We start from the raw sequence: 12,011 nt of genomic DNA, 5'->3' as shown, positions 1-12,011 counted from the left end.
GTAAATATTGGTTTAAACCAAGGATCTTTAGTTTACAGTCCTCAGTAACCTGCAAAATCCTGTGTAGTAGCCCACAGAGGAAGTAGCACTGTCCTGCTTCTTCATTCTTGCCTGCCTCTGTTTTGTAGCTACTTGGATCCCTTGCTGATAGCTCTTCCTTGGCTTTGGCTGCCTAATGCTTTTCACAGAAGATGCTGCAATTTTTGAAGACCTGTGTGGTACTTCCTCAGAAGCAGAATGAGGCAGCCAAGCATAAAGGGGATTTTTGTATCTAGAAAATCTAAATTACGAAGAGGGCCAAGCTTCTAGCCCACAAATGGCCCTGTCATATTTGTTCTCTAACCTGTTTGGATACCCCTGGTTTAAATAAAAACAGCAGCTTTATTTTTTACATCTGTATTTTTTCTAATGGTCTTTTAAGCAGAAAACATAACATTTTGGAAGTCATGTATATATTTGTTTTAATTTGCCTTACTGGAAAATGATGGTATAGTAAGGGTTAACATAAGACCTTCACAGGAATTTTCCCATATAAGGTACTATCATAATACGTATTGTAGATGGTTGATTTGACAGAAATATTGCACCCTATAGATGCCTGTTAAAGCTGCAGATATTCAATGCTTCTTAATAGATTCCCATGTTAGTACACCAGCAATTGTAAAATCAGGCCAAAAAATGGTAGTTGTCTGCAGCTGTAAACTTTTTTTTTTTTAAACTGGTATTTGAATGAAACAGTCATCAAAAATTTCAACTTAACTGTTAGACTACAGGAGGGTATTTGAGAAATGTTTTCTGATTCATGCATTCAAGTCTCTTAAATGAGATGATCTGATGAAGTGAGCTGTAGCTCACGAAAGCTCATGCTCAAATAAATTGGTTAGTCTCTAAGGTGCCACAAGGACTCCTTTTCTTTTTGCGAATACAGACTAACACGGCTGTTACTCTGAAACCTGTCATTAAATGAGATGGGATTTTGTCCTTTCTTTGTTCATTCCTTTTTTCTATATAGAATCTTTATTTGGCCCTGAAATATTTTTTATGCTAGATGTAGAATGTTTACTTGTCTGATTCTGTTGCAAATATCTTTTTTTTTTTTTTTTAATACTTTAACTGCATTCCAAGGACTTACTGGAGAAACAGCTATTGGCTGAACGCTTAAAGCATTCTGTGTTAGTCTGTGAGGCTTCTAACTGTAGTAGTGAGGCGGCAGGCAGTTGCGTATATCAGTTGACCTTTGAATACCCTAGCCGGAAGTGAAAAGGTTCTGGCTTGTCAGCTGTACAAGATCTGGGTGCATGCAGGCAAACTCAAGATGGATGCCAAAATTGGTTAGTTCTTTTTTGTTTTAATATATATACATGAATTTAAAACTCTCTTGTGAATCCTGAGGCTTTTAATTTGTTCAAAAGACAAAAACAGTTTCTTGTGGCTCATTTATTTTTTGGGAGAGGATTTTCAGATTAAATATAAAAGCGCTTGTTTTTGTCACAAAAACAGCTATTGAAACTGTTCAGCCTTAAAAATAAGAACCTGTGATAGAAAAGACTTCAGAGAATTCAGCAATCAGCCTCTTATCACTGCATTTGCTTTAAAGGCAAAATGTAATTGGATGAGTTCTGCATGTGAGGCATGGATGCTAGCAGTACTATTTTTAGATGTGCCAGATGACAATTCATGCTTACCATATGTAGACAGCTGCACTTGCTTTAGATTAGGCCTGGAATACTTACATTGAAGGACTGTAGTTGTAGTTTAGACAAGTGTAAATTTAAGCAAACACAATTAGCATAAGGAAGGATACTGTTCGGAGTGTCCCAGAGTATGTTTACCTTTTGTGAGTATACTGTGTTTAAAGCCAGCAGGCTGTTTTCACTAATATACAGTTTGGATTTTCTAAATTACCTTGTCTTGGAGGTGGGGGGGGGGGGGAGGGATTTAAAGCAGCTTTTATCTTTTCTCAGCCACATGGACTAAAAGTTACAATTCAATTTTGTAATTGTTTTACAAGATTGTTTACATTATTGAAAAATGAAATGAAACAGTATACATGTGGGATTAGCGTTGGGGCTTATATGGTATTTCTCATTTTGAATGGGACAGGGCAGAGTATATGTGGGGGAAATGTAAAATGCAAATACAGTTCCAGGTCCAAATGAAGGAAGGGAGTAGATTGAGGTCACCAATCTTCAGTCATTAAGGAACAAAGTATTTGAAGCTAGGACTCTAGTTTTTTGGAAGTCACTATACAGATGGACCCTTACGGACTACCCCAATTTTAGAATATCTACCTCTCCAGTGAATGTTACTGGGAATTTTCGTGATTGCTGAATTACTGCCATTACACTTGTTGTTTTTAACTGTGCAGATGTAGTCCTTTACCACTTTTACAAACTGTCTCTATAAAGAGACAATAACATACTATTAATGCAGATCTTAAAATAAAAAAGTCATGACAGTGAAGCTATTGTACATATATGAAAATTGTCAGGTTTTTTTTAGAAGTTTCAAAGCATAGAGTTCTTGTTTTTCCACCACCAGCTGATTAGTTCAAATCTTGTATTGAAATGATTTTAAAATGTTGAAAGGAAGGCTTCAGTTCCAAAATTGCTTATGCGTGTGCAGTTGTATGAATAATTCTATTGGCTTTTTATGTATGATAGTAAAGTTATGTCTACACAGGTATTAGCGGGATCTGGCCCTAAGGTAGCACATAATTATTTAAAGCTAGTGCATACAAATTTCCATCAGATTATACATACCACCTAATGTTATTTCAACTGCTTATCTTGTTTTGAATTAATATACGGATTTATTCTGGATTGTGGTTGTTTTGTAGTTAGAGTAAAATTCTTAAGGTAGACAAGATGCTGTTGGAGTGCTAACCTCACATAAAGCTTAATATAACCAAATTCAGGCAGATAAACAGATGTCCCAGTGGTTTTAGAACAGATAATAAACATAGTAGTGCTTCACATTTTGAAAAGACTGGATAACTAGCTAACATTATTTATAATGCTAATAAAGGTTTTTTCTTTTACCCTCTTATATTGAGCTCTGTATCTAATAAATTTTACATAATCACTATTGATGGAGAGTGATGATGTGGAAGAGAACCCCCTCCCCCCACGCCCAAGAAATCAGCTATAAAGTTAGGCAACTCAAAACTCACCCATGACGTTTCCCATTACATAGCATTGAGAAGTGTATAAAACCTGGTTAGATCAAATACTCCTGCATGCTACAATGGAGGTTCTCACTAAATCTGTGATACTTCACTTAAAAATGCAGCAGACTCAAACCCAGAAAGAGGAAACTTGATATTTTAACCCAGTGGCCAAAGATTTACGCAAAGAGCAATTAGTCTGAACAGTAATACTAAAAATGGCATCATGTGTTTCTATGGTTATATAGAAACTATATGCTCAGTTTACAAATAAACATTTTGCGCATCATTGGCTTGCAAATTTAGCTTTGACTGGAAATCAAACTGGGTTCTCCTGAGGTCCCTTCCAGCCCTACATTTCCATGATTGTTCCTAACTTTGCATCAGCATCATCACCAATAGAAAAGGTTTTGCAAGCCCAATTATGCCTTCAGTTATATTTGTGTAACCAGCCCCACTGTCTTAAAATGCTGCCCTCGGTGATATCTGTGCACTTGCCTTCATTGGGTTTACACAGGTGTAGTGGTTTCCAATTCAGTAAACAATTCTGTTGATTAGCCTCAAGAAAAACAGAATCTTTCTTTTAGCTGTTGGGTGCACAGAGGTACAGGAATAAAAAGCAGTAAAAACTTGTCACTGTTATGAGCAAGTGTGACTCAGAATGCTCACGAAGAGCAGATTAATTAAGATTTCATTTTGATGTAGTCTCTTTTTAGGGTAGAACTGCCCTTGAATTTTAGCAAATGCATTTTGGGTAATTCCAATAATCCAGAGTCTAGTGTAAAACCAGTTCCAACTCTTCTCAGAATGCTTATTGTTTATAATTATAAACTTTTAATAATGTAGAAATATGAGATATTGGGTTCAATTATTTAAGATGTAATATTCAGATAAAACAAATGTACACTTGTCATATGGATGTAAGAGGTCTTGTATTCTAATTTCAGACCTTTTAACTTTTAGTTGTTGACCTCCTTTACTGGCGAGACATTAAGAAGACAGGAGTGGTGTTTGGTGCCAGCTTGTTCCTGCTGCTTTCATTAACAGTATTCAGCATTGTGAGTGTGACAGCTTACATTGCCTTGGCCCTTCTTTCTGTGACGATCAGCTTCAGGATATACAAGGGAGTTATCCAGGCAATCCAGAAGTCCGATGAAGGCCACCCATTTAGGTGAGGTTTTTCTTTAATACAAAGTACATGTTTGTCGGATTATCACTACAGATGCAGCTAACTACATTTGAATATATATATACTGTACCAGTGCATGGCAATGTAAAACAGCCTCAATACTGTACAATCTCTCTCTCTCTCCTCTCTCAACTGTAGCTACTCTCAAACATAATTGGTATTTTCACAAAATAATTTCATAGAATGGACACAAAAAATGTTAAGGAAAATGAATTAAGGCTGTTTGTCTGACATAGTGTATTTCTTCAAAAAGGCAAGACAGACTCCAGTAGCACTCTAAAACTTTATATATATATATTTCAGTTCGGTTCATCGAACTTACTTACACATTAATACTTGATTAAACACTTCAGATATGCCCTGACATCAAGTACTAAGCCATTGAAAATGTCATACTTGGATAACTGTAAAGCAATTTGTGGTTTGGTAAAGATTAGTAAATACAGCAGAAGATATGTTCTGTTGCTGATTATTCACATTTTGTTATATAGCTCTTTCTGAAATCCTTTCTTAATAGGATGCTTAACTCTTACTATGCTAGCATGAATGTGCAATAATGCAGCTATATTCTAAATGAGTCCATTTGGTTGGATTATAAGCAATTTGTTAGATGCAATATCCGGGTTCATTGTGACCTGATCAGTGGATAATTCTGAAAACTTGGACTCCAATGAGGAAAACTGTAAACAGTTTCAATTTTCAAATTCAAACAGGGCCAATTTTGAAGACTTGGATGACTGAGTTCATTGAAATCCCCAAAGAGAACAGATGATTAACTTGTTAAATAATAACTGTGCCCACTCCCAAGAATGTGGCATGGGCATAGTTCGTGTGGTTAGAAAATCAGGGAGCTTTGCTATTACTATTGGGTTCATGTAGGCCATAGCAGTGCACCTACTGTAGAATTAGGTCTTTAGAGCTGTAAACTTCACATTAATGCATTAAAATAATTATTAAGAGTGCATGTTTCCTTATTGCACAACCAGCCACACCATCCAGAACTTTCCTCCTCTCCATTCCAAAATATGGTTCAGTCTCCTTTTCTCCTCCATTTTCCCAGTTTACTTTTCTTCAGCTGCTTTTTTTGTGCTATTGCCAATTTTCTTTTCCAGATAAGATTGATATGTGGTAGCTTTTTAAAACCTCTCCTCCATGAGGACAGATGTAGCCTTCCTGTGGTCTTCTTAGGGTCAGTTCTCCCTTCCCTCCCTCCCTTCCATTCCTTCAAAACCAAAGCAAGAGAGGTTTGCTGAGGCAGCTCGTCCGTCCTCCCCTTTGGAATCTCCTCATCTGCACTCTGTAAATGCTTAGAGAAGTGGCCAGTCGACCCCCTAAAGCCAACAGCTGCCTGCAATGGGGTGTTCCTTTAAATTGGGGTGGGTGAAAACTCTCTAAGAAGGGGTAATGTTACAGTGCAGACAGATCAGGAAAAATGCATCTGTGGCTATTGACATTAAAAACATAGACCCACAGTTGTAATAGCATTCAGCAGAACAATGCAAAATAGGATACTGGCCAGCCTTAACGAAGCTGGTTTAAAAGGGAAAGCCTTTAAATTAAAGGAACTGGTAGTTGGAGTACTCTGAATGCAGTTTCTCTATAACTGGTTTTCAATAAGTACAAACTGGTTTACAGTAAGTACATAGTTAACTCCACAACATTTCTAAGATCTGACCTTTTCTTTCTGTCCATACAGTGGATATTCTCATTCAGGCCCTTCTTTCTTATTCGCTACAAACTGTTCCTCCCTGGCCTCTCCTCTCCCTGACAATCCATACAAAAAGCAGTTATCAGGTCCATGTTTCTGACCTATTGATCAAGTCGTGCCAGACACCTCATCATCAAGGCCCTGCATAACTCTGCCCCTCCTTCCTTGTCCAAGGTTGTCTCTTGAAGGCTCAGTTCTGCCAGTATTAGCAGCCTTGATGCCCCATTTGTCCACTTCTCTTCTGTTTTCCCCCCTCTCCCAGCACTGCTCACTTACCTTGGAATACCCTTTTTGAGTTGGTCCCTATGGCCCTTACCATCTCCTCTTTTAGATCCCATGTAAAGATCCACTTCTTCTAGAATGCCTACCAGCAATGAATAACATAAATGTCTTTGTTGTCCTAACATGCTGTGTGCTAGCTTCATTTTTGACATCCCCTCTTTCCATTCGGACTGGTTGCCCCGCTATATTGCGGTTTGCTTGAACTTAGATTTCAAACTCCTCAGGGCTGGGAATCTGTCCTCTTTTGTTTGTGGTTTTGTGGGACACGTAGCACGCTTTTTGAGAATTGTAAAACAATAAATACTTTTTCCAAGTAAACAATACTTAACACAACTGTATAAATACTATAAAATGTCTCTCATAATTCTAATTACCTGTTAAATAAAATAGGTGTCTTAATGAGTAGATGTAGAACAGAGCTAATTTGCCAGTCATGGGGCAGTGTAGATAGAATTGCATGCCATATTCCAGATAAACAAGATCTCCCCTCTGAGCCCTTACTGGACATGAAACTAAATTTTAAAATGATCATTTTCTATTTAAAGAATCTAATACTGACCTAGCGACTCTGTTTAGTAGTAAATGGAAAAGGTGGGATATGGAGTGGGGGATGGGGGCGTGTGAGAACACTTTATCAGGATTACAGGATTTTTATCTTTCTGATTGGAAAATTCCTGGAACTTTCAGCTAAATCTTCAGACTTGAAGCAGAGAGAGGGAGATTGCAGGCAGAGTGGAGGAAGTCTGGCCTGTTGCAAATTGCAAACCTTAACCTTTCACTTCCAAGAAGTGAGGCACTAAATCCTTTTGGACCAGAATCCTTCTCTAGAACATTAACAATCATTTGCTTAAAGAAATTCCATTTAGAAGACTTAATAAAATGAAGAGTAACTTTATCCATCTCTTCGTGTTGATTATTGCTTAAAGGTGAGCTGCAAAGAATTTTTTTAATACTGCCTTTGCTCTTTTTTGCTGCTTTTTTCTGCATTAAAACAGGGACGCGACCCACTTTGGGGTCCTGACCCACTGTTTGAGAACCGCTGCTATAGAGTCTTCCAGAGCAGAGAAGACCTGATTTAGTAACGTAAAAAACAAGCAGGTAAAGCTTGTGTCTCATGAATGATTCTTTCATTTTGTAGGGCTTACTTGGAGACTGATGTTGCTGTGTCTGAGGAGCTTGTCCAGAAGTACAGCAATGCTGCACTTGGCCACATTAATGGCACAGTAAAGGAGCTCAGACGTCTTTTCTTAGTCGATGACTTAGTTGATTCTCTGAAGGTAAATGATAAAGCATACAACATACAGCTGTAGATTTGACTTTCCTCAACAGGGCTTAGAAAGAGAGGTTTAAATTGAGCCAGTGGTCAGATGTTAAAGGTATTTGGAATGTGTCCATTTCTTTAAAAATCTGAATTTGGGGATAGCTGGGCAGTCTAACTCCTTTCTGTTTTTGTTTTTTGGCTCACGTGTCAGCACCAGTAAGTGGCCAGCATCTGACCATTGAATTTCTAGGTACAGTTTCTCATTCTGCTAATCTTAAATACCCAAAAGAACATTTATAGCTGTGCAGCTTGAGATTACCTAAAGCATTGATGAACATTACATTTCAAATGGCATTTGACATGAATATCACATTTGCTAATGTTGTACAAGACTCCACCAATAATTGACTTGTAAATAGTTCTCTCAACCACCTGTTATATCCTTTCCCTCTGTGTCCGCTTCTACCTGTTGCAGTGCAGACTCCCACAGTCCCAGGGAGAGGGTACATAACACTGTCATAGAATTAAAAAGAAGAGGAGTACTTGTGGCACCTTAGAGACTAACAAATTTATTTGAGCATAAGCTTTCGTGAGCTACAGCTCACTTCACAAGTACTCCTTTTCTTTTTGCGGATACAGACTAACACGGCTGCTGCTCTGAAACCTGTCATATAATTGAAATCCTTAGCAGCAGGGAGGTTTGAGTTCTTTTTATAAAGATCCTGTGAGTTCTCATTTCTTGCACTTCCCATTTCTGTTTACATGGTTTCTGTTGTTACAGTAGTCCTCTGGTGAAGTGGTCTAAACAGATCTGTTTCTACTTCTGCATGAGTTTCTGCAGTGACTATATTCTGACTGCTGCCCCTCCCTCTCAATCGTCACACTGAGTGATCCTCTCGGGGAAGAGTATACCACTTTCACACTCAATAAGAGGGAACTGAACTATAGACCACAGGTTGAAAACCACAGTTCTATGGTAACGACAACCTTCCATGGACCCCTTACACATAGTCTGCGGACCCAAAGGGTCTGCGCACCACAGGTTGAAAACCACTGTTCTAGCCAATTGAACAGCTGTGAAATGACCAAAGTCACATTTTGATATATAATCAATGACCTTTTAAATTGCCCTTTAAAAAAAAAAAAAAAGGCAAATTTCCTCCATATATTGTGTGCTCTTATAGTTAGTTATTTGTGAGGCATGTTTTAGCCTTAGATTTAGGAGGTAGATTTAAAGCCTCTTTTGGCCAGGACTAAAATCTTGTGGATTTGTCTCAGGAAATACATCAGGGAAAAACTCAATCACGAAGGGCTTTTGTCTGGCAAAAAGATTTCAATAATTAAGGTGCTCCTTAAGGTGCAAGCCCTCATTTGTGATATGAGAATTTACATACCAACTGCTTGTGATGCCACAAAGAAAGAATTAGACTGTCGGTTAAGAGAAAAGAATGGACAGCCAAACTGTTCTTGGAGATCTGACTTTCATTCAGTCATTATTAATGAAAGCAAGAAAAGAGAAAATTCCTTCCAAATTTTTTTTGTTTTTTTTTAAATAGCTTGCTTTGTGAGCTTCAAGAAAGCTGCTGTTTATCCTGCTAAACTATTATTTCTTTTTCTTCAATTTCTTTTGACTTCAGAATAGAATTGAAAGAGTCTCATTTGTCTTGGAGGAAAGCTTTAACCTACTTAAACCTAATGCACTTTTTTATTGTATGGTAGTTTGGATGCAGTCTTTGTATGAAATCAATAAACTGTAAAGTCAGCTTACAAAATTTCATGGCTCTGAAGTAGTTTCTGTTGTAGGAAAACTTTAAAATATTGAGATTTTATGCCTAATGAGGGCCCTGGTCAACAAATGACGTCTCATCTATTTAAATAAACATCTTGAGTATAGAAAATTACATTTATGCTTTTACATAATATTCCATATTACTGAATTTGAAAGTAGAACAGGAGTAGAGTCCAGTTTACCATATGTACTTATGCTAATAGTGAAATCTAGGTGTAATCATTTCTGAGATGTTTTGATTAAACAGTGTGGACTCATGATGGTTTAAAATGGCATCTAAAATATTTGTACTGTATATGGTAAAGTTCAAAGGAACTCTTTCACTTATAACTTCAACGGATAGCTGTGTACAGTACTTGCCAGGAAAAGCCAAGGAAGGGAACTATATTGTGTTGGGTGTGTGGTTATATAGTGATTCATCCAAAACTCGTGCAATAAAGAACATTTCTGTTAGGACATGAATACTGTGAAGCCATGTTGTTACTTGAATGATGGAGCCCATTACTTTACTTGAACTTGCTCATAGTAAAACAACTTGAAGAAACTGACCTATGGTTTTTATTTTAATTGGCCATTAAATTAGATTACAAAGTACTTGTATTGTGTAATCAGTTACTAATAATTGGAATAAAGTGGGTAAAGAATTACTTATGGCACTTGATTCACCCATCAGGATTACAGTAGAAGACAAGAATATCACTGTAACTCACATAGACAGTGAACTTTAGACTTTGAGTTCATTCTTTCCTGTATGGAGCCATGCAGGAAAAGCAGTATTATCTTTGTGATAGACTTTGGGCTGCTTATGCTTCACTCTGGCTTGGAGCCAGAGAAATAAAGAGCTTTAAAAAATCTTACTAAGAAAAAGCAACAACAGTTACTTTTTGGGATCAGTAAACTTCCTTATTCTATGTAGTACCTCAGCATAAAGGAGATGAATATATGGATGGGAGGCTAAGCTGGGCTCTAGTGTCTTCAGCATATGCTACTTAATTTTAGAAAGTGCTTGTTCTTGCAATAGTGTGTTTTTTCACTTTACATTACTATGATTTTGTGACTGTCCTTTACTAAATGTTTATATGGCACCCAGCAAAATAGGGTCCTGAGGTTGCCACTTCTGTAATCTCAATATAAAGTTGACAAAAGTTTTAAAAAATTATAGATTCAGAACTTACATAATTTTGGGCTTGCTCTGCATAGAGCATGGAGGCAAACCTTTCTATCAGCAGTACTGCTCCAAGTCCAAACAAAGTCCTGCCTTCCTGATTCACTCTGCTGTACTGAGTATGGACTGGGCACAAGCAGAGGATTTGGGCCAGACTGTGTGAGTGAGAGAGAGATTAATTCTGCAGTATGATTTATGGATATTATGCCCAGAACTCAGAAAGTACAGCAATACATGGGTTTCAGGAGTCTTTCCTACCAGAATATACACTTATTTTCTAAATTTTTGTTAGTCTAGAATTTTAAATCTTTTTTGTAACCTTAAAATTCCATCAGCACTTTTAATTCTTAAGGCTTTATGCTTTTTGGTTTAAATGTTCTGTGCCATAAAATGGAAGATGGACTCTGACTCCTTCCTACTATGAATATTTAATAACTGAATCCACACTTGTAAGAGTATCTGTACTGTTCATTTAAAATGAAGAAGGAAGGAAAATAAATTTGCCATTTCTTCCACACTGCCTTTCAAACAGGCCTGTGCCCTGACACAACATTACCATCTCTAACAGACAATTTAATTCTTGGCATCTGAACTGAGTCAAACCAGCAAAAATGTGGTTCTAATGGTGCTTTTTGTGATGTTGACTCTTGTATAGGCTTAATTTCACCAACTCACAACCTATGTAAAGGGGTGGCTCTGACCTTGTAGATTTGGGTGTTGGGTTGTAAGTCAGGAGACCTGGGTTCTATTTTATCTCCGCCACTGACTTGCTGTGTGACCTTGGGCAAGACAATTATCCTCCCACCGTGCCTCACTTACTCCATCTGTAAGGAAAAAATAATCATGTTTACCCATCATCATAAAGCACTATGGATTGAAAGTGCTGTATGAGTGCGGAGAACACTGAATAGTCATGAAATGGTAGTAGCTTCTTGGTCACTATTGACCTGGGCTAAATTCAGACTTGTGACCTCGAAATGAAAGGCTGCGTATCCTATTACCCATCGCCTCACCCATACAGTCCCTCATCTATAATCATCTTTGACATACAAAGTGTTTTTTTGTTGAGCTTTATACACGCCTTTAGAGAAGGGTAATTTTGTTAAAGGCACCTCTCTTAATGTTCTAATGAACACATCTTGATTAGACTGTTTATGGCCTAACTGACCTTTGTTCTTTCAGTTTGCAGTGTTGATGTGGGTATTCACCTATGTTGGTGCCTTGTTTAATGGTCTGACATTACTGATACTGGGTAAGTGCTTTAAATTGTGTTAAATACTTTGCTTTGCAAAATAACCCTGGAAAAGTATTGAAGCCTCTTAAATGCTGTGTGTATCTACTCGCAGTACAACACAATGTAGGTTGTTGCATGATCTTTTATTTTATTTTTTTAGATTGTGGAATTATAAAAATAGTATTTTTGAATTTCATTGTTTGTCCTTAGGTTGCTG

General features: G+C 37.4%; 1 protein-coding gene across 6 annotated transcripts in view; it reads left to right on the top strand.

Moving 5' to 3' along the window:
• RTN4 (reticulon 4) overlaps window positions 1–12,011 on the top strand; it is a 56,025-nt gene that overhangs the window by 39,533 nt on the left and 4,481 nt on the right. For 5 of the 6 annotated variants that reach the window (XM_077813923.1, XM_077813922.1, XM_077813924.1 and 2 more), the window contains 3 exons: window positions 4,130–4,337; window positions 7,484–7,622; window positions 11,743–11,812. In XM_077813923.1, coding sequence (XP_077670049.1) covers window positions 4,130–4,337; window positions 7,484–7,622; window positions 11,743–11,812 — 417 coding nt within the window. Of the gene's footprint in view, window positions 1–1,078; window positions 1,332–4,129; window positions 4,338–7,483; window positions 7,623–11,742; window positions 11,813–12,011 lie in introns of those variants that run through there. The other variant, XM_077813928.1, reaches the window with a different exon arrangement.

This window comes from Eretmochelys imbricata, chromosome 3, assembly GCF_965152235.1.
Source record: "Eretmochelys imbricata isolate rEreImb1 chromosome 3, rEreImb1.hap1, whole genome shotgun sequence".
NCBI lineage: Eukaryota > Metazoa > Chordata > Testudines > Cheloniidae > Eretmochelys > Eretmochelys imbricata.
Note: the sequence above shows the minus strand (reverse complement) of the source record. Positions and strands in the feature narration are given on the sequence as shown.